Consider the following 21,939-nt stretch of genomic DNA (forward strand, 5'->3'; position numbering starts at 1 on the left):
CTGTTACGGCCAAAATGTCTTGTCCACCGTGGCATATATGACCAAACACTTGCTTTCCTGATCAACAATCTCCTGTGATATATTCCAGGACATGTTCTCCATTCGAAGACCCACTTTTAATAAGGGTATCTCCATTTCACAAACAGCCAAAAGCTGGAAGAACTTTTTTGGTGTAGGCTCTGTAACCTTGGAGTGGATTGAATGGATCTCGACCCCAAACATCTAACTATGTAAGATTTAAAAAACTAAACAGTGTTTCTGTAAAACTGCTATTCCTAGTAGATGTAGAGCATGAATTTTAGGTTCAGTGTCAACAAGAGCCAAGAAACCTCTTGCGGTGTGCCAGACCGCAGTTTATTTTACATGTGCAGGCAGACACACACATCTAATCAGGAAAAATTCTGTACCACAGTGCAAGAGACCCAAAGGCTGATGTGGCTGACCCATTGCCTCATAATGTAACCTGTGGTTAGGGGAAGAAAAATATAAATGACAATTGAACAGACCAAATGGATGAAGAGGAAAGACCAAAAGCACATCTATGTTTATTGATATATTTTTATTTATACTTTTGCTTGATTACATGAGGCTGGCGACACAACTAAATCTGCCTGTAGGCTAGATCTAAAATGAAATAAAAATTATAAAACGTTCCATCTCAGAGACATGTTTTTAAGTTTGTGTTAATTTTAATTGAAAAATATATATTGTAAAATGTATTCTGGGAATCCGGCATGTGCAGTGAGATATTCATCTGTTTATGTTTCCAGAGAGAATAGAATACCCATGATGGAGAACTAGGGTTACAGGTAATTAACTTTACCTTGTTCTGTCTATGCCACTGTGAAAATGACAAACTTGTTCTCCGCTCTCTCTTCTCCTATTAAGTGATGAGTATTAGAACAAATCATTTCCATAATACCTTTATATTCCAGCCACAAATATTTCACTTAACATTTCTTGGGATTAGATTTGCTCCCCTGCCTTGTCTGCAGTCAATCTGAAGTTTTTCTCACAGTAGCTGAATAACTTATTAGTAGTCCTCGTAAAACGGAGACCTACTATTCATCATGAAAATTCCAATTGTACATGGTTTATTGGTGTGGTTCTCCCCTAACCTTTTGCCTTCAAGCCACCTGTTTAGCTGACTTTATTTTTGCTGGCTTTAGGACTCTGCACACGTAACCACTGCTACCCAGTGCTACAGTGCTTCTGCTCTCTCTGTTAAACATGGTAAAAATGGCTTACATCCAATTTGCTTATTTAATGTACTTGTAAGTCCCTAGTAAAGGGGGTACTAAATGTACAGGGCCTGTAAATGAAATGCTACTAGTGGGCTTGCAACACTCATTGTGCCACTCACGTATGTAGCTCTTTAACCAGGTCTCAGGCATGGAATTGCAGCTGTATGTGCAGTTTTAGATTGCCATTCTGACTTGACAAGATCCACTTCTTGCCAGTCCTTCCTTTTTTATTCAAATAGGTCTCCTGCAGCTATACCACAGTTGGCACTTTCTGCTTTTTGGCGTTATTTTCACTGAAATCTTTAAACTTGCATCGCTCTGGTTCCACTGATTGGATTTTTGTCATTTTGGTTTTGATTTTTTTTTTTTATGTTTCTAAATTGGCCAGGGATTATTCTTGTGTCAGGTTTTCGCTTTAGAGGATCACAGGTTAATTTGGGGTTTGCTTGTGACTTCACCCTGACAAGCATTGTGGTTGCTGCTTGAGTAAGATTTCACCCCCCTCAACCAACTTCTTACAGGTACGTTGCCTGTATTTTTATAGCACACTATCACCAGTGAAGGTCCCCTTGCGCTGTAGCAGTTGTTTGAGGCTGGCCTCAAGACGGCCTACTTAAAAGCCATGTCTTCAGCTTCTTCTGGAATTCCGGGAGGAGGAGGCTCGAAGTGTTTGGGAGGTCATTCCAGGGCTCAACATATGAGAAAGCAAGATCTCTTGATCTGCTTTTTTGTATGAATGGTGTGTGTGTGTGAGTCCAGTGGAACAGGTTCCTGGAGGGGTTGTGGAATTGTATGTGGCTGTTCAAGTACACAGGGCCTGTGCTGTGAAGTGCTTTGTACATACATGCTGGTGTGGAGTCTGAAGTGTGTGCGCTTGTATATCAGGAGCCACTAGAGTTAACTTAGGTGAAGTGTGATGTGGGCCCGGTGTGGGAGACTGAGGACTAGTTTGGCTGCTAAATTCTGGATGGTCTGGAGTCTTTTTGTGAGATTGTTGGCTATTCCTGCATGAAAGGTGTTCCTGCAGTCAGGTCTGCAGTGATGAGGCTTGGTTGACCATTCTCCTGTCGTTCGGTAGCCACTTGAAGATCTTCTTACGCATCTTCATGGTGTGACAATAGGAAGATAAAACTGGGGTAACATGTCTCGTTTGCTATCTATAATGATTCAAAGGTTTCTAGCTTGCATGTTGGGCATGGAAGCATGCCTGAGATTTGTTGGCCACCAGGTGGCGTCCCATGGCAAAGCATCTTTCCTGAAAATCACCACTTCGATCTTGTACGTGTTCAGCCTGGGGCAGTGGGATCTCATACAGGTAGCTACTTCCGTCATGCATGCAGTGAATTTGTTCCTGGTGCTGGGTGTTTTGCCCAAGAGTAATTCTATCAGTTATGTGTCATCTGCGTGGGATAGGATGTTGATTTTGTGAGCCTGTATGACATTTGCCAGAGGGGACAAGTATATGTCGGACTGAGTGAGGAGCCCTCCGGTACTCCACAAATGAGTTCCCGCACTCCTGAGGAGTATGGTGGCATGCAGACGGTTTGGGTTCTTCCAGTGAGAAACATGCAGATCCACTGCAAGATGTGTCCATGAATGCCGTATTATGGAGTTGTCTGACCAGACTGGGACGGGAGATGGTTTTGAAGGCTTTAGAGAGGTCTAGAAGGATGAAGGCTGCTGTTTCCCTTCTGTCGAGCATCATCTTGATATCGTGTTGCTGCGAAGAGGGAGGTCCCTGTGATGTCATTTGGTCGGAAGCTTTATTGTGTGTTGTTGAGAAGCTGGTTGTTGGCAAGGTGGTCAGAGAGGCATCCGTTAATGGCTCTCTCCAGGACCTTAGGTGGGTACTGAATGAGGGATATCGGTCGGTAGTTGGCGAGTTTGGTTGAGTCAGCTGAAGGCTTCATCAGGAGGGCGTTGAGGCATACATGCTTCCAGGATTCCGGAAAGGTGGCTGTGTTGCTGGAGATGTAGAGAATGGGAGTGAGGACCTTCCTGATGGGTGCTGATACTTTCCCAAGGGCGTGATTGGAGCAAGGGTCTGTTGGGGCCTCAGAGTAAATGGTCTTCATGGGTGCTGTGGTTTCCTCTGTGCTTCATCTGTCAACGGGAGGCATCTGACAAAATTCAACGGTTCCAGCTGTGGGATGAAGGCGCTGTATATGGTTGTGATCTTGCTGCAGAAGAAGTCCGAGAGGTCACTATACAGTTCTTGAAATGGTTTAATGCTGCATGCGGCCACTCTGAGTGTTGTGAAATTCTTGACGGTAGCGAAGACTTCTTTGGTGCTGTTGGAGCTGATGTCGATGCATTAGGCTAGAGCCTTCCTCTTGGTTTCCTAGATTTGTTGGTGGTACAGTCTTAGGGCAGACATGAACGTGCCGTTTACACTTCCCCCAGCTTGTTCTCCACCTCCATTCTACTTGTTTGCAGTGTATTTTGGTAATTCTGATATCATCTGTGTACCAGATGGCTGGGGTTCCTGTTTTTGCTATGTGGCTTCATTTCTGACGGGCCAGGCAGTCTGCATAGACGGTGATCCATTTGTTGAAGTGGTTGATGTCACATGCTAGGTGGCCCATGTACTCCGGTTGGATCTTGTGGGACTTGGACGTCCAATCGGACTCAGCTACTTTGCCCCAGTGTTGGCACACTGAGCCCATCATGGATTCTTCTGAGGTAAAGGATGCTGATTGTAAAACTGACTATGGTGTACTTGGTCCAGGTAACAGGCATAGGTGTTGTCCGTGACGCTGTTGAAGGATGTGAAGACAGGGTCCAGAACTTGTCCCACGATGTAGGTGGGTTCGGAGATGCTTTGTGTCAGCCCAAAGTTTGAGGTTATCTATGAAATTGGCTCACCTGGGGGTCGTTCTGGTCTTCTAGTTGGAAACTGAGGTCTCCTAGGAGGATGTATGCATTGGAGTTGATAACTAATGGGGGGACAAAGCAGTGATAATGCTGGTGAAATTGGCTGGGGTTCCTGAGGTCGGCAGACCAGGGCTCGGCCCAAGGTGAAGTTGGCCATGAATTCCAGTTTAAAGTTGAGGTCTTCCATGTTATCTGCTCCAGATTCTCCTGAGGTGGTGCCGCTGAAGGTGTCTTGAAGATGATGGCAACTCCTCCTTCGGGTCTGTTTTGGCGATCTGGTCTGACTATCTTGTATCCGGCATAGATGGCAGCAGCGATGTCTGGTGTTAATGCTGTGGTCTACCATGTTTCCGTTTGGCACATGAAATCAGGGGCAGTGGTGTCCAGCAGGTCCAAGATCTCCATGACATGTTTGCTGAGCAAGCAGGTGTCAAGAAGCATTTCATGATATTGGTGTGTGGGGAGAGGGTGGTTGTTTGTTGGATTGTTTGTTAAAGGGTGTTTGAGTGGATGAGGTGTTGGCCTTGCTGGTGTGTTCTTAGTAAGTCTTACAGCTGTAGGTGGTGTGGTGTAGGCTCCAGTAAAGTGTGGTAGCAGAGCACTGAGCGGCAGCTGGGGTTGAGGGTGTGCAGAAGTGAGGCGGGGTAGTTGTGGGTCAGGGTAAGACTAGGGTTTCTGGTGCTGGGCATGGTATAGGCACAGACTGATTCGCCTTTGGTATGCCAGAGGTGCACCCACTGAACTTCTACGGGCACCATTAAGTAGGTCCTGGGAGGAGGCAGGAGCACAGGGGAAGGTGGGAAGGACTTCGGAGGAATGCAGGAGAGCGGGAACAGAGCAGGATGCGCAAGGAGCAGATAAGGAGTGGGGGACGAGGTGAGAGAAGCTGAGGAGGTGGGAAGAGAGCGTGGGAAAGGTTACAATAGTAGAATGCAATAGGGAAGAAACAGCGACACAAGGGACAAAAGCAGACAAAACAAAGTCACAAGAACATGCAAAAGTAGAGGCACAATCGTGAATGAAAAACAGGCAAAAGCAGACAAAGGAAAGGCACAAAAACAGAGAAAGGCAGAAAAAACAGAGGCACAATGAGAAAAAACAGGACTTTTTCAAGTGTCCCCCCACTTTTTGCCCCCATTTTAGACTACTAGGTGCAGTTTTTGTTTTACTTGCAGGGTGCACAGGCCCTGCTAACCAGACCCAAGGCCTGTGTTTTGATTAAAAGTATATGGTAATTAGGTATAGTTACAATTGGTACTCACAACCTACCTGTAAGTCCCTAGTATATAGTAGGGCATGTAGGTTTAGAGGCTCAGCAGATTTAATGCACTTAAGTGCGCACTGCTGTGTGGCCTGCAGTCAATTGATACGCCAGACCTGCTTTGCGGGCTGCTTTTAAATTAAATTTATATGCAAATTCAACTTTGGAATAAAAGGCACTTCCAAAGCATTAGACTACCTTATTTTTACATATGTCACCCCATATTCTCCCCTGGGTACCTTGTAACTATAAGTGGGGACATTATCACATGTTTTTTATGCCCAGAAGAGGGAAAACTGCTTTGTTTTTCCCCTTTTAGTACATTAGCTCCATAGGCTAACATGGGAATAATTTATTAAAGTATAACTATTGATAGGAAAGAGCTAAAAATATCATTCAAACACTTAAAATAATAGTTGGAATAAATCCAACAACTTGCCACTGTTAGATGTATTAGAACTATCACAGAAAATAAGTTATAGAACTTGCTTTTCTGATGAGCCAAAACCTGCCTTCCAGCAGCCCTTCTCTGATTGGCCAGCCTCTGCCAGACTGAGCCAAACTTACTTAATAAGGTGTGAAGTGGCTTGCATTGAGACAAAGGGACATGTGGTGGGCAGAAATCTGCAAGCTCCAGAGCAAAAGGTAGGAAGGGGGCTGGGTAGCCAAACTGGTCTTCAAAGAGGGAATGACAGTTAGGACAGGACACACACTCACCCCCACTACTTGCACCCCCAGCCAGATGGGCCTAGTTACTAGATTAGCAGAGGTGCTAGAGGAGGAGTCTTAAGGGAAACTTAGCCACTCCAGTGGGACTGCTTAGCCAGATCTTAACCTCCAGCAGAGAGTTTCTCCATTTTGGAAGAATGGTGCTTTCTGGGAGAAGAAGATGCCTTACTTTGGAGGAATTTGTCATACTTGTGGGTGTCACCCTGCAACCCACTGGTCAGTGGTGCCTCCTCCCTGTCGCTCAGGAACAAGGGATAAATATGGAAGACTGTCCCAGCAACTCAGATCCCTGCCTGAAACTACAAAGATTCTGTTGGAACCTTGGTCTGCACCCCAAAGGACCATACTTTGGAAGACTGCACCTACTGCATACTGTGGAACTAGAGCTTTAAGGACTTTGCCTGGCTTCAAGAAGTGAAGGAGTGGACTCCCTGAAAGCAACATGTTAAAAGAGCTCCACATTCATCATCTCCACCAAGAAGACCGCAGCTGACCACTTTGCAAATGGACTTTTAAGTATTTGACAGGTGCATTCTTGGAAACAAACATAGTCCGAACATCCCAAGGACCATCTTAGAGTTTCTGGACACTTGATTTAGTGTTATGGACTACCGGGGACCCAATGGGTGAGTTCTGGAAGCAGATCCATAAGTTTGGAGAACATTAAAGAACTTTTTGAAAAAAGCTCCTAAGGTGACTGACTGATCGATGAGAGTGAAGCCTGCGACAATGAAATACGACCCGGCCTGAAATCCAGGCTTGCCCTGCTGAAGCTCTGAGGTTTTCATCAACGACAAGACTAGCAGGAGTTGACCAAGGCACCGCGCTGGATCAAGCAGTCATCTTCGACTTGCAACCCGGTCTGACGAGGAGGCTTGCTCAACGGGGAGAATAAGCTCCTGAAAAATGACTACGTCCGAAGATCAGACTGACTGAGGCCTCCTGCTCAATGTATCTGACCTGGGCTCCATTGCGGTCGGCCTCAAACTTTGACTTGGTCCCGGTCAAGTGCAACTAGATTTCCTCGGTTGGGGCTATTGGTTTTTAAGCACTAGAAAGTACATTTTTGATTTATTCTTTAAAAATTCAAATCTCCGGTTCCCTACATTGGATTTTTGTCATTTTGGTGTCATTTTAATCATACAAATATTTCTTATTTTTATGAATTGGTGTTGGATTTTTATTGTGTGTTGTGTCTTACTTATTTAATGCATTGGTGTTTTTAAATGTTTCCCTGTCTCCTAAGTTAAGCCTGTCTGCTTGTTGCCAGGTACCACGGGTTGAGCAAGGGATTAATTTATTGAGACCTTGACTGAACCTTTTATTGTGATTATGGGTTTATTACCAGAGGTGAGTACCTACCAACCCCTACTAATCAACCACCTTTCAAAACAAAAACAGGCAAAAGCAGACAAAACAAAGACACCCAAGCAAACAAGAAACAGACAAAAGCAGACCAAACAGAGGCACAGATCAAATGAGAGGTGCAGAACACAGGTGGCAAGTGAAAGAGTGAAGGTGAGAGGGACAGGGAGAAAGATAGTTTCGTCAAAAGTCACACCAAGATAGGAAAAATTATATGCCTTTTCTAAGCGATGTCCTGTGACAGAGAAACCCCCGAACCCTAGACTTTTCACGATTGCAGGCCACGAGGAAGGTATTGCTAAGATTAGTATCAAGACTGAGTTTATCCATAAAATCTACACAGGCATCAGTTAACTTTATTAGGCCATCTAACACACATGACAGATCCATGAAGGACAAGTATATGGGACATGATTTTACATAGGTAAAGGCAAGTCCTTGAGCCAACTTCCCCCTCGCCAGCTCCTGCCTCGCTGCACGATCAGCAGGCCTTCCTGACTCTACTGATCGCATTCTCTCACTCGTCACTTGCATCCCAGCATTGCAGCTCCTGCCTCTTTAGGGTGTTTACTGTGTTCAAATTGGTAACGTCTGTTTACTGCTGTTATTTATATGTTAGTCTTAACTTTGTCTTTGTTGCCATTAGTTTCTATAAACAAGCCTCTTTGCAACATTGTTGCTGTCCCCATTTATTTTTTTAACTGTAATAGCCTCATTTTGTACCACCACTGTCATCATTTATATTGTTTAATATAGTAAAAGCCTTTTTGTAACACTGTTGCTAATTCTCTGTCATTTTGTTGTTTGATACAATGTTGCCTGTATCACTGTACTTGCTATTTTACTGAGCTGGGTGGCATCACTATCTTGCTATTTTCCTGCTGTTTTTGCCACTCCTGCTTCCCGACACCCAGCACCCCTACACCCTCTGAGGGCCTACTTAATAGAGGCCGTAGTGCAGCTGCACAGCGTGTGTGCCAATGGCGCACCAAAGGCAAGCTTGTCTGTGCCCGTCTACACCTGGGCTGCACCCAGTGCCACAAACCCTGGCCCTCATGCGACTCTCAGATACACCGCTGCTGAGCCTCGGGCTCCACAACAAAAACTGCTGCCTCACCTCCCCTCAACCCACGGTAGGACCCGCGCCCACAACGAGAATTACCATCATGTCAACCCTGACTGCTTCAGCACAACTCCACTGCCTCCTGCTCAATGCACAATCTCTCTGCAAGCACGCAATTGAGATATAGGACACAATCACCTCGACGTCATGTTACTCACCGAAACCTGGCTCAACCCAGTATCCACGCTCAACATCATCTCAGTAACGCATGACAGCTACAAAATAGCACATCAAGATCGCATCAACAAACACGGAGGTGGAATTGCCATCATCCACAAAAAAAACATCCACTGCACCACCTATGAGGAAGACACCACCCTGATCATGGAACAACCTCAAGTTCAAACTCCACACCGATGGCAAAATCACAATCAGAGGCACCCGCGCCTACTGACCATCAGGTCCTCAACCAGCTTCTGCATCACCTTCCCCGAATTCATCGCACCACTCGCTCCAAACATTACATTTCCCTCGGCAACCTCAATTTTCACCTTGACAAGCCTAATGACACCAACACCACCAACCTCCTCGAAAGCATGGGCAACAGTGGCCTCACCCAGCTAGTCACCAACCCCTCTCACACCGGAGGACACACACTCAACCCTATCTTCACGGCCAGTGACAGAGTCAACTACAGCCACGTCACCAAGCTCACCTGGACAGACCACGCCACTGTACACTTCACCATCGCAGGACCCTCTGGCACCGGCACCAAGCCACCCAACACCACCCGCCGAAACTGGAGCAAAGTACCTGAGAGTAAGTTATCCAACGCCCTCAACACAGCCCACCATGGCACCGCAACCAACCTAGACATTCTCCACATGGATCACCAATTGCGCTGACAAAATTGCCCCTGTCAAACCTACCAAACTCAAGAAATCTTCCAAACAGTCCAGTTGGTACACCATAGAACTGAGAACCTCCAAACCAAACGACAAGCGACTCGCAAGGAAAAGGAGCACCAGCAAAGAGCCCGCAGACCATGCCTCCTTCAAGACCTCCCTCAACCTATACAACCAACTCCTAAAAGATATAAAAAGGAGCACCCTCCCCGACCGCATCAAAGCAAGTTCAAACCACAGCAAAGAACTCTTCAACGTTGTCAGAGAATTCTCCAACCCATCATCCACCGAAAATACCATCACCCCTTCCCAGGAACTCTGCAATACCCTTGCAGACATCTTCCACAACAAGATCTCTAGTATCTACAAACACTTGAAAGCCCAATCCCCCACCGCCGACACACTCCACCTCCTTGCTCGAATAGCCACAAACCCCGACCTCATGCTCACCACCTGGAATTGGCTCACCACCGACAATACTACAGCCATCATGAACTCCGTCCACTCAGGAGCACCCACAGACCCCTGTCCCCACCACATCTTCAGCAAGATGACCAGTAACGAACTCACCACCATCTTCAATGCATTCATCGCCACAGCCACCTTCCCCAAAGAATGGAAACCCGCAGAAGTCAAACCCTTTCTCAAGAAACTTTCCACCAACCCCAGAGAACTCAAGAATTATCAACCCATCTCCATGCTCACTTTTCCCACCAAAGTCTTTGAAAAGGCCATCAACCACCCACTCATGGAGCACCTGGAGAGAAATAACCTTCTGGATACCTCCCAATCCAGATTCCACTCCAACCACAGCACCGAAACCGCCCGGATCATCGCCACAGACTACATCAGAACCCTTCTTGTTCAGGGAGATACGGCAGACCTGGTCCTCCTCGGCCTCTCAGCAGTGTTCAACACCGTATCCCACCACACTCTTATCAAGAGACTTCCTCAAAGAACTTCATCTGCAGCATCCCTCAAGGCTCGTCCCTCAGCTCTACTCTGTTCAACCATCTACATAACCTCCTCAGCCAGCATCGTCAGAACCCATGGACTGAACATCATATTATACGGTGACAACACCCAGCTCATCCTCTCGCTTTCAGAAGACCCATCCACCACCATGACCAACGTCTGCAGGTGCATGATAAGATTCGCCGACTAGATGAAAGACAACTGCCTAAAACTCAACATGGATAAGGCTGAAGAATTGATCTTCGGGAACAACACCTCCCTGTGGAGTGGCCTTCCGAACTAGGACCCTAACACACGTTGACAAACCAAGCCAGCAACCTTAACATCATCCTCAAGAGCAAGCTCACCATGAAAAACCAGATCAACGCAGTCTCCTTTGTCTGTTTCATCACCCTTCGCATGCTCCGTAAGATCTTCAAATGGCTCCCCATCAACACAAGACGAACAGTCACTCAAGCCCTTGTCACCAGCCGGCTGGACTATTGCAACGCACTCTACACAGGAACAACCTCTCACCTCCTAAAGAGACTACAGACCATACAGAATTCAGCAGCCAGACTCATCCTCTACCTCCCCAAGCGGACCCACATCACCCCCCCCCCACCTCAAGAAGATCCACTTGCTCTGGCTCCCCATCTGGAAGAGATGTCAATAATGGATGTTGATCCCCACCTACAAGGCCCTACACAACCAGGGATCAGCATACATCAACCACCTGAACTTCCACCAATCCTCCAAACATCTGTGCTCCACCTCCCTCTCCCTCATTCACACCCTCCTGATTCAGCGGTAGAAACGGTGGAGGTCGTTCCTTCTACCTTGTCATGAAATCCTGGAACAACCTCCCCCTTCACCTTTGGACATCTGCCTTGCTGCTTGAATTCAGGAAAGGACTTAAGACCTGGCTGTTCAATTGATCCTCCCTCGCAGCAGGGTTATCAGCACCTGGATACCCTCACGGGTGACAAGCCTTGTTATGTAAATACTGTTCTGATCTGAACTGATTACAATGTGTAAGATTAAACATTATTCTAATTGGCCAACCTATTTCTGAAAACTGTACAGGGCCTATGTCAAAATGTTGCATTCAGCAGTTCAGGACATTATCTTGTCCAGGACAATCATTCTATGACTTTGACAATTGAGTTCAACAACAAAACTGGGTGGTAGCAATGAGGATTATTTCAATTACCTTTTTTATAGATAGGTACCATCACATCCGACCTCCAGGAAGCAGGCGACCCCATTTTACAGGCTGAATTAATTATATTAGTAAGAAGGGGTGCCCACAGCTCCACCTCCCATATGTATAGCTTCACAGGAATCCTCATCAGGGCCCGCAGCTTTGTAGGAGTTGCTTTTAGAACATCAAATACACCTTCAGCAGGAGTACATTTGATTGAGAGAGGGAAGAAGGGGGTGGCTGACTCAGACATATCATTATCCTCTTCAAGGTGGGCAAATATGTTTATTAAAATGGTCCACCAACCCATTAGGGGAAATATTCACAGCTAAGCTAGAAGTTGGATTGCATTTGGATTTAACCGAATTGGCTGATTTCGTAAAATCACTTACATCTCTACACGTTCACGAGAGAACCAGGGCTTCTCATGCCTCATTTGGAGGATCTTTGTTTCCTTTATTACATGCCTGTTCATGAGAGGCTCTGCAATGGGTAATCAAAAGATTGACTTTAGGAACACTTTCTAAAGCCTTATCAAGCCTTCTAATTGCAGATCTGCAAGTGTTATCAAATTAAGCATTGTGGCGCCCTATTTACGGTTTTAATGGGTTTCAAAAGGAGATCCTTGATTATTCCACCCAGCCTATCAAAAGACACCATAACTTCAACTGGGGTAGAATCTAGAGCTAGACAACTGAGCATGAGTACAATATTATCCCTGATTAGCTAAGGAATCAAAAAGCCCATATCAGTCCCCTTCAAAACTAATCGTCTTCCATTCTCTTGAAATCCCATCTTGACACAGCCTTCGTTGCTATGTATGGATTTCCCTTTAGGAGTAGTCAGAGTAATGATCAAAGGATTGTGATCACTATAGATCAATATAATAGAGTGGATAAGTGATCTAGAAACCAAAACATAATCACAATTGAAGTCTAAAATTAAGAGCAAGGGATTTAAAAAATATAGGCCATCTGAATGTGAAACTAACTGCACATAAAGGGAGGATGTCATGGGCACTTTTTTGTTCAATATGTCAAAACACGACGTACATTTTTGACATTTTACCTCTCCTAATTGAAACAAAGATTTGATTGCTAGCAAGTTTTGTGAGTTAAGGTCCAGGAAAAAAGCACCCATAGGGGCCTGTGTGTGTGCTCCACAATCCAAACAGAATTCTAAATATTCCTGTGCACAAAAAAATAAAACTTAAGCATACTTTCAGTCAACATATTTATGTTTAAAAAACACATACGCAACGGTGCCCAAAAATGTTAGGAGTGTTATTAACTGTACATATGAGACCAAGTATAAAAATATAAAACGGTTTTATTATTTAAATCCATTACATTATATTCGGCATTAATAACATATGAAGTGGTAATATAAGAACCATACATTGATTTTTTGCAATTTCATGTTATGAGAGCGACAAATAAGAATTAACAAACATCAACAAATCAGTGATTTAGAACATGCTGACAGAAGGTAAGCACATTACAAACATGGCACCTAAAAAGTCTGAAATCAATCAAAAAACATAAGGACACCAGACAGCGTACGTTTTATGACCAAAAGGCAAACTGTTGCTGTAATTAATTTAAACTGTTATGCCAAAAAATTAGGACTAGTTAATTATGTCCGTGCATTGTACGTACTTTGTTAAGTTACATAACTTAGCACTACCACTTCCTTTCTCAAAGCTGCACTCTCAGTAATTACTAGTCATGTGGCCAAAACATTCCTGTACCTTGTCACTGTCCCTTGTCATGTCCACTATGCATAAAGGATGCTAAATACCACTCTACAATCATGGGCCTGAGTTACACTCAGGGGGGCCCTAACAAGGGAACAGATGCTACATAAAAAAGGAGTGTCTGAACATGCTCCAAAGGTTCTGCACAATCTAATGTACTACCGACATTCGGTGCAAGTGGGTGCTTTCTACAGATTTTGAAAAATATTCCAGTATCAGTGTCTTAAAGAACGTTCGGGCATTACAAGTGGACAGAGATAGGGGTTTAAATGTACACGGCCCAAGTGGGACCCTGTTACACTTCACAGGACATTTGGTAGACTTGCGAGTGAAAGGGATTGGTCCTATCCAGTCTAGAGATTGGTTTCACAATCCCATCTGCTGGAAATAGTTTGATATGATGCGTTGGTTTACCATGTGAAAAGATCCAGGGGAAAGCAGAGAGGCAGATGCTGCTGATTGGACCACCCGATCCTTGGCGTTATCCCAAAAGGCAGTCTCAGGGCATCCGGATGGCCTTGTTCAACTTTAACTTGACCCAGCAGATTGTAAATTGCTAAGCATTTCGTCAATCGTGGCTGGACTGATCATGCAAGGATTTTGCCAGGGCAGCGTATGAAGGATAACTTAGAGCCTACAGATATTCATGTCTTTTGGTTGACTGACGTTGGTAATTTTAAATGCAGCCGACTACGCTGTTTTCCGTGGGGTATTTCAAGACAGAGCAGAACGGTAGCTCAACGTGGTTAGTGTCATGCATGAGGTTCATTAGATGGGGGTCAGCTTAAGTCTGGTGGGATCCGGTAGTACTAGTGATGACTTGTTTAAGGAGTTGGACAGGCGGTGTAAAGAGGAGGGCGTAAGTTGTGGAGATATTGTATGACAGTAGTGTTGGTTCGGTGTGTGCTCTTGAAGGTGGAAGTCTGGAGACTGAGGATGCTGGTAAATTTGTAGGTAAAAGATTTAGGGCCTGATTCAGAGTTTGACAGATGGGTTACTTCGTGACCATAACAAATGTGATGGATATCCTGTCCGCTGTATTACGATGTCCATATGATATTATATAATCATAATACGGTGGATGGGATATCCGTCACGTTTGTGACGGAGTAACCCCATCTGCCAAACTCTAAATCAGGCTCTTAGTTGGATGCCAGTGAGGGCCTATGATTGAGGGGCTTCATTGGTGGTCCTTGATGCGTTTCCTCAGATCTCTGATGAGCTTTTGTTGGAAGATGTAATACTGTGAGTAGTGCGAGTAGTGGGTGCTTTTGAATCATGTACTGCTGCCCTGTCCTAGCCGGGCTGTCTCGATGAGGATAGTTTGTAGTATTTGCACCACCTCGCCTTGAGCATTTGCCTTCCAGCCTTGCTTTTCATGAGGTAATCATTGAAGATTTGTGTAATCCTTTCCATAACGTAAATCTGTGAGCAGCATTGGTGAGTCACAGCCCTGCAGAGTTCAGGTCTGGAGAAAGGTTTTTAGGAGCTGTGGCTTTTAGGTTATGTCCTAAATTGGTCACCTCAATATTCTTAGCAAATCTTTCTGGGTGTATTTGTCATAGATCCGGTAACCATCTCACTCCAGGTCATTATGGACACTGACTCCAGTCCTCAACTTTTCACCTACAAATCATTGATTGACTAGTTACATGGAAGAAAATAATAGAAAGTGTTAGGTCATCACACAAAAGTCCAATGCTAGAAACAATGTCCGTAATGTCCTGAGAAAGGTGGTCACGTTAGGCACAGCAATGGGTCAGTTTGAGATACTGAAAGATATGGTAAGATGGTGTGTGCAGCTCACATCGATAGGAGGGATCATTATTGGGGATGTTTAGGTGGGAGACTATGGGGGTCAATACGACTTTGGGGGTCCCACCATGGGACCGCCAACGCTGTAGGGAGGATGCTGCCCTCATGCCGATGGCGTCACCCTCCCATCGTATTACAATGTTCCTGCCGGGCTGACCGGTGGGATCACTGTATTACAAGGTTCCCGCCGGGCTGACCAGCGGGAACAGTGCTAGGGTATTGGTCTCGGCTCCCTTAGGGGAGCCCAGGCCAATATCGTAGCATAACAGCACCCTCGGAATGCACACTGTCTGCAGAGCAGACAGTACTCATTCCCAGGGTGTTGGGCAGGGGGCCCCTGCACTGCTCATGCCATGTGTATGGGCAGGGGACCCCCTGCTCCCCCCAGCACTGTGTTTTTATCCATCCTTTCCATGGCGGGGTTCCCGCCATGGAAAGGCTGATGAAAACAGGAGTCGTGATCAGCACGGCTATGCTGAGTTCAGTGCCACCGTGGCTGACCACGAGTCCGACTGCCATCAGCCTGTCAGGAACCCTGTTCCCGGCAGTAACAGCGGTCCCCTGGCGGTCTGACCACCAGGGTTGTAACATGGTGGTCCGACCGCCACTGCGTGTCTGGCGGTCCTTGGACCGCCAGACTTGTAATGAGGTCCTATGGCATTAAGGCTGTTGTAAGATTATTGTGTGTCCTTTGTAATTATGTATTATGTGCATTTATTACACTTTTTTAAACTGTGTGTCCTGCTGTTTACAATTTTTAATTTCTGCGCAATGGCAATTAGCTGTAAAGTTCATGTTTTGAAACACCATTAAAGTTCTAATAATGTTAATTTGCTCTACAGTTTTTCTTGTAAAGTCTATAAATTTTGAGTGCGACTCCCTGGAAGCGCAAACTTTAGATGACAGTAATTAAAGAAGGGAAGATTCGAGTGGGGAAGGGAAGTTGTATTTCCATGCCAGTTTGACATTTCACATTTTTAGAGGCTTAGCAGCTGTATGGCCTAAAGTGCTCAATTAAGGATTATACTAAACGGTGCGGCAACATGTGACATCCCCAACCACTCTTGCACACAGCAGTTCCAGCGGGAAGTCATCTCTCTGCTGCTGAAAAAGATTTAGCAAACGCTGAGGGATTATAACGTTGCGCCCATTGCACAAGTGACTGTCACGTCGTTCTTGGCTCCAAAAGTCTTTGCCATACGAGCTGCGGGTCGTCTGAAAGTTTAGGTAGAGTTCTGTGGATTTCTCCAATGAGTGTGATTGAGTCCTAGGAGAAAAACACATGTATTTAATTGCTCCTTGTTGAACCTTTGATTAAGCATACAAATGATGGAGGGCACAAACGCCCTTATTTTAAATAATTGTTAGTAAATCTAAAAATAGGATCAACTGACATTTTTTGTAGATGAATAATTATTTTATTGCATTTTCTGCTTCAAATCTTTCTATTAACAGTTTTAGAAAAAAAAACAAATAATCAATACATTACAGTACAATGTGAATCGCTCGAAGCATCATTTGAAGAAATTTAATATATGTATTTATTGCATTTTCAAAGGCTGAAGGAAGCGAATACAGATACAACCATCCAGAAAGCCAACAGAAGGCCCCGGCAGTGAAAGTTATGGCTTTTACCAATGATCTGTTTTGGCTTAGACAGCCGAGGGGAACGCACCGAACGCACGTGCGTCGGGTTGGGCAATCTGGTTGGGCCATCTTGGCACGGGTTCTAAAACAATACAATATGCACGTGCATTCTCAACAGCCATCTGTGAATGTATTTTGTAATGTTTTAACAAATGCCTTTAAAAGAAGACAGGCGTGGACGGGTACAAATCCAAAGTGTGCATTTTTTAATGGGATTTATTAAAATAAAACAAAACAATTTGCATATCATTGCCACCCATGCAGGCTATCTTGATATGGTCAAAAACATTTTAAGATGGCCACTTTTTCATAGCATGTTGGCCGACCTACGTAGTTTGTAAGAGTCACCAATATGCTGGATATGGATGTTGATGTGCAGTAGGTAAAAAATAGAGGTGCGAGGTCAAAAGGTGTGGACAAGAATGATAGCGAAAGAGGGAGACTAAAGAGCCCCTGTCATGGACAAATTTGAATTTCTGAATTTTATTAATACATTTTTTGGCCCACAATGCAAAGCTTAACTACCTTTCACACAAAAATAAAATTTCTATTCACATAAAGACTAAACGTTTTAAAATAGAAAAAAACTTAAATTAGCAAAAGCATAAAAACTCAATAAACACTCATTATATATAAAATACTTTTAAAAGCCAGTTCTTCCAAAAACAGTGCAATCCTGCTTTTGCCTTTAGAATAGTTATAATGAAAAAAGGGTGTAAAATAACTGTAAGACCGGAGAACTTTGTTATGGGACAAGAGAAAGCAGTGCTTAATTTGTAAATAAAAAGGCCGGTGCTCAAAGCTCTCCGGCTGCTACATTTAAATGTGTGGGCAAAGAATACTGAGGCGGTGTAATCCTGAAGCCATTGCGGGTGTCTTTAATCCATTTACAGCCACTCCTTCCCCTTCAACTCACTCTTGCAGCTTTCAGCTTTCTCCCTTTGCGAGACTTTTTCGTTTTTCTTTTCCTCCGACTTTCTCATGCGTCTTTTGCTCGCAGTAAATGCTTGAGGCAGAAAAATAAGGACCAGCCCTCAAAAATAAGTGGTGTTTCCAATGCTCCTGTTTTCCACTCTTTAGATATCATCCTAGGCATGCACAATGTTTGTTTACAATGGAGGTTTTCTTCTTCAAGACCAACTCATGCTTACTTCAGGTTTGAGGTAATATCAGGCTGAGACTCTTGCTTTCTTTGAACCAAAGCATTGCAAAAAAACGTTCCTCTCATGCCCCGTCGATCAAATTATTACAGTATGCTTTCAGTCTTTGTAATCTGTACTTATAGGGTCACCTGACAGCAGTCTTCAGAAGAGGTATACCCCATATTAGATTCCAAGACAGATGTAGGAAAACAAGATGGCAGATTGTGGATTGTTTTCCAAAATGTCCTATTATAAAGCCCAATGCACCATTTAATCTTATCCAGGCCTCAAAGTTCTGCCCCATAAGAGATTTGGGCTCAAATCCCTGATTGAATAACTTTGTAAATATGGTTAGAAAATCGTTATTTAAGTTTTCAAGCCATCTGTACAATAGGATTTGGTGGTTCCTCAGCTTTTTCAAGAGTGGTATGTATATTGATAGACCAGTTGAGGTTTAAGTTGACTGTTACCCCCAAGTATTAAAAGGATTCCACTTCTTCAGTTTATACAGAAGACAGATTTATTCTTTCGGTTTGTCTTGAAAGTTATGATATTAGTTTTCCCTGTATTCATTTTGGGTTGATTTACTTTACAGTATTTTTCCATGGCTTACAATTGTGCCTGTAAACCCTTAGGACCAGAACTGAATCATAGGCATATAAAAAAGCCGATGTTTTAAAACCATTTTTCATGGGGATGTCATCTGTAGCCATTCTTACTTCCTCATATAATACGTTGATATACAGGAGAACAAGAGGGGGGACAGTAGGCACTCTTGCGTTACTCCATTCTTGATGTAATAATTCTTGATAATGAGCCCTTTTTAGTTTAGTTTAACTTGCAAAGTTGGGTCAGAGTACAAGAGTTCTATCGGAGACAAGAGGGATGTGTCAATGCCAATAGTTGGTAGCTTTTCCCAAAGGTGATGTCTTGGCACCAGGTTGCAAGCCAAAGCAAAGTCTACGAACGCTACAAAAAGAGGTATTTTTTGCCTGTTCTGAATGTGTGCACAAGGTATAGAAGAACAAGTTACTTACCTTTGGTAACACCTTTTCTGGTGGATACACTAGCTACCTGTGGATTCCTCACCTTATGAATTCTCCCAATGCGCCAGCATTCAACAAAAATGTTCTTCCCAGCTCTGCACGTCGACGTCACAACTGCCCGACTCCATCTGATGTCATTGTAGCAATAAGAGGTTCTCGCCGGCGTGCTGACGTCAGTTTTCACCATTTTTTACGTGCCTTTGAGGCAAACAGGTGATCACCGACTTCACAAACTCAGTATATATACATCGATCAAACATAATACATAATATTTATTCAAATAAAAAGAGCAAAAACGAATATACATATTCACCCAAAGAAATCTTGGTATGACCAGACCGGCAACGGGGAGGCGGGTGGGACTGTGAGGAATCCACAGGTAGCTAGTGTATCCACCAGAAAAGGCGTTACCAAAGGTAAGTAACTTGTTCTTCTGATGGATAAAACTACCTGTGGATTCCTCACCTTATGAATAGAGTCCCAAAAAGCAGTACCGCACTCGGAGGTGGGTGCCCTGAATGGTCACACCAAGAAATCCTGCAGCACAGAACGTGCAAAATGGCCATCCCTCCTAACTTCCGAATCCAAGCAATAATGCTTTGCGAAACTGTGGAGGGAAGCCCAAGTTGCAGCCTTACAGATCTCAGCAACTGGGACACCTTTTGCCAAGGCTGAAGTGGCAGATTTAGCCCTGGTGGAATGGGCCCTAATACCAACAGGAGGAACCTTCTTTGCCAAAGAATAACAGAGTTTAATGCAAAGAATGACTGTAGGAAGTTGGCTCTGTATATACTATCTCAAAATGAGAGATGGTGTGCACAGAGTCCACGGGTTCCCCTCAGAGGTTGATAGTGGCAAAATTAGAATAATTCTAATGCTCTATTTTGTGGTAGTGCGGTCGAGCAGTAGGCTTATCAGAGGGTAGTGTTAAGCATTTGTTGTACACACACAGGCAATAAATGAGGAACACACACTCAAAGACTTAACTCCAGGCCAATAGTTTTTATATCGGAAAATATATTTTCTTAATTTATTTTAGAACCTCAAGATTCAAGATTTGAAGTAAATACATAAAATACAAGGTACTCCACACAGGTAAGTAAGGAACTTTGAATTAAAGCAGTAGTACACACAGTAGAGGTTAAAATGGCAAGAAGCTATTTTAAAACTGGCCACAGTGCAAAAATCAACAGTTCCTGGGGGAGGTAAGTATTGGTTAGTTTCTCAGGTAAGTAAAGCACTTACAAGTTCAGTTTCCTGGGCATAGGCAGCCCACCGTTGGGGGTTCAAGGCAACCCCAAAGTCACCGCACCAGCAACACAGGGCCGGTCAGGTGCAGAGGTCAAAGGAGGACCCAAAACACACAGGTGCCTATGGAGAACAGGGGTGCTCCGTTTCCAGTCTGCCAACAGGTAAGTACCTGCGTCTTCGGAAGGCAGGCCAGGGGGGTTTGGTAGAGCACTGGGGGGGGGAGGGGGGCACAAGTATGCACACAAAACACACCCTCAGCGGCACAGGGGCGGCCGGATGCAGTATGCTTAGCAGGCGTTGGGTTTTCAATAGAAATCAATGGAGGGACCCGGGGTCACTCTAGCGGTGCAGGCAGGGCACAGGGGGCTTCTCGGGCCAGCCACCGACTGGGCTAGGCAGAGAGTCGCCTGATGGTCACTCCTGCACTGGAGTTCGGTTCCTTTTAGTCCTGGGGGCTGAGGGTGCAGGGCTTGGTCCAGGCGTCGGGTTCTTTGTTCCAGGCAGTCGCGGTCAGGGGGAGCCTCTGGATCCTCCCTGCATGCGTCACTGTGGGGCCCAGGGGGGTCATCTCAGGTTACTCGTGAGGTCGCAGTCGCCTGGGAGTCCTCTCTGCAGTGTTGGTTCTCTGGAGCTCGAGCCGGGGGCGTCGGGTGCAGAGTGTGAAGTCTCACGCTTCCGGCGGGAAGAGTGAGTTCTTTGAAAGTTGCTTCTTTGTTGCAAAGTTGTTGCTGTTTCTGAACAGTGCTGCTGTTCTCAGGAGTTTCTTGGTCCTTGGGTTCAGGGCAGTCCTCTAGGGCTTCAGAGGTCGCTGGTCCCTGTCGGATGCGTCGCTGTGCAGGTTCTTTGAGTCTGGAGACAGGTCGGTAGGGCTGGGGCCAAGTCAGTTGTCTCTGTCGTCTCTGCGGGGCTTTCAGGTCAGCAGTCCTTCTTGTTGTATGTTGCAGGAATCTGATTTCCTGGGTTCTGGGTTGCCCCTAAATACTAAATTTAGGGGTTTGTTTAGGTCAGGAGGGCAATAGCCAATAGCTACTGTTCTGGAGGGTGGCTACACCCTCTTTGTGCCTTCTCCCTGAGGGGAGGGGGGCACATCCCTAATCCTATTGGGGGAATCCTCCAAACTCAAGATGGAGGATTTCTAAAGGCAGGGGTCACCTCAGGACACCTTAGGGGCTGCCCTGACTGGTGGGTGACTCCTCCTTGTTTTTCTAATTATCCTCTCCTGCCTTGCTGCCAAAAGTGGGGGCAGTGGCTGGAGGGGCAGGCAGGGCAGGCATCTCCACTAGCTGGGATGCCCTGGGGTGCTGTAACAAAAGGCATGAGCCTTTGAGGCTCACCGCCAGGTGTTACGGTTCCTGCAGGAGGAGGTGAGAAGCACCTCCACCCAGTACAAGCTTTGTTCCTGGCCACAGAGTGACAAAGGCACTGCCCCCATGTGGCCAGAAACTCATCTGGTTGTGGCAGGCTTGCAGAAACCGGTCAACCTAGCACTAGGAGTCGGACTAGTCTCTAAGATGCCCTCTGGGTGCATTTTACAATACATTCCACACTAGCATCAGTGTGCAGTTATTGTGCTAAGACGTTTGATACCAAACTCCCCAGATTTCAGTGTAGCCATTATGGAACTGTGGAGTTTGAGTTTGTCAAACTCCCAGACCATATACTCTTTATGGCTACCCTGCACTT

The 21,939-nt window shown here is 45.1% G+C and overlaps 1 protein-coding gene across 1 annotated transcript in view; it reads right to left on the minus strand.

Moving 5' to 3' along the window:
• Window positions 1–12,917: 12,917 nt before the first annotated feature.
• C2_1H8orf48 (chromosome 2_1 C8orf48 homolog) overlaps window positions 12,918–21,939 on the minus strand; it is a 268,634-nt gene continuing 259,612 nt past the window's right edge. The window contains exon 6 of the mRNA XM_069210512.1: window positions 12,918–16,437. Coding sequence (XP_069066613.1) covers window positions 16,336–16,437 — 102 coding nt within the window. The 3' untranslated portion in view covers window positions 12,918–16,335. The remainder of the gene's footprint in view (window positions 16,438–21,939) is intronic.

This window comes from Pleurodeles waltl, chromosome 2_1, assembly GCF_031143425.1.
Source record: "Pleurodeles waltl isolate 20211129_DDA chromosome 2_1, aPleWal1.hap1.20221129, whole genome shotgun sequence".
NCBI classification, from domain to species: Eukaryota; Metazoa; Chordata; class Amphibia; order Caudata; family Salamandridae; genus Pleurodeles; species Pleurodeles waltl.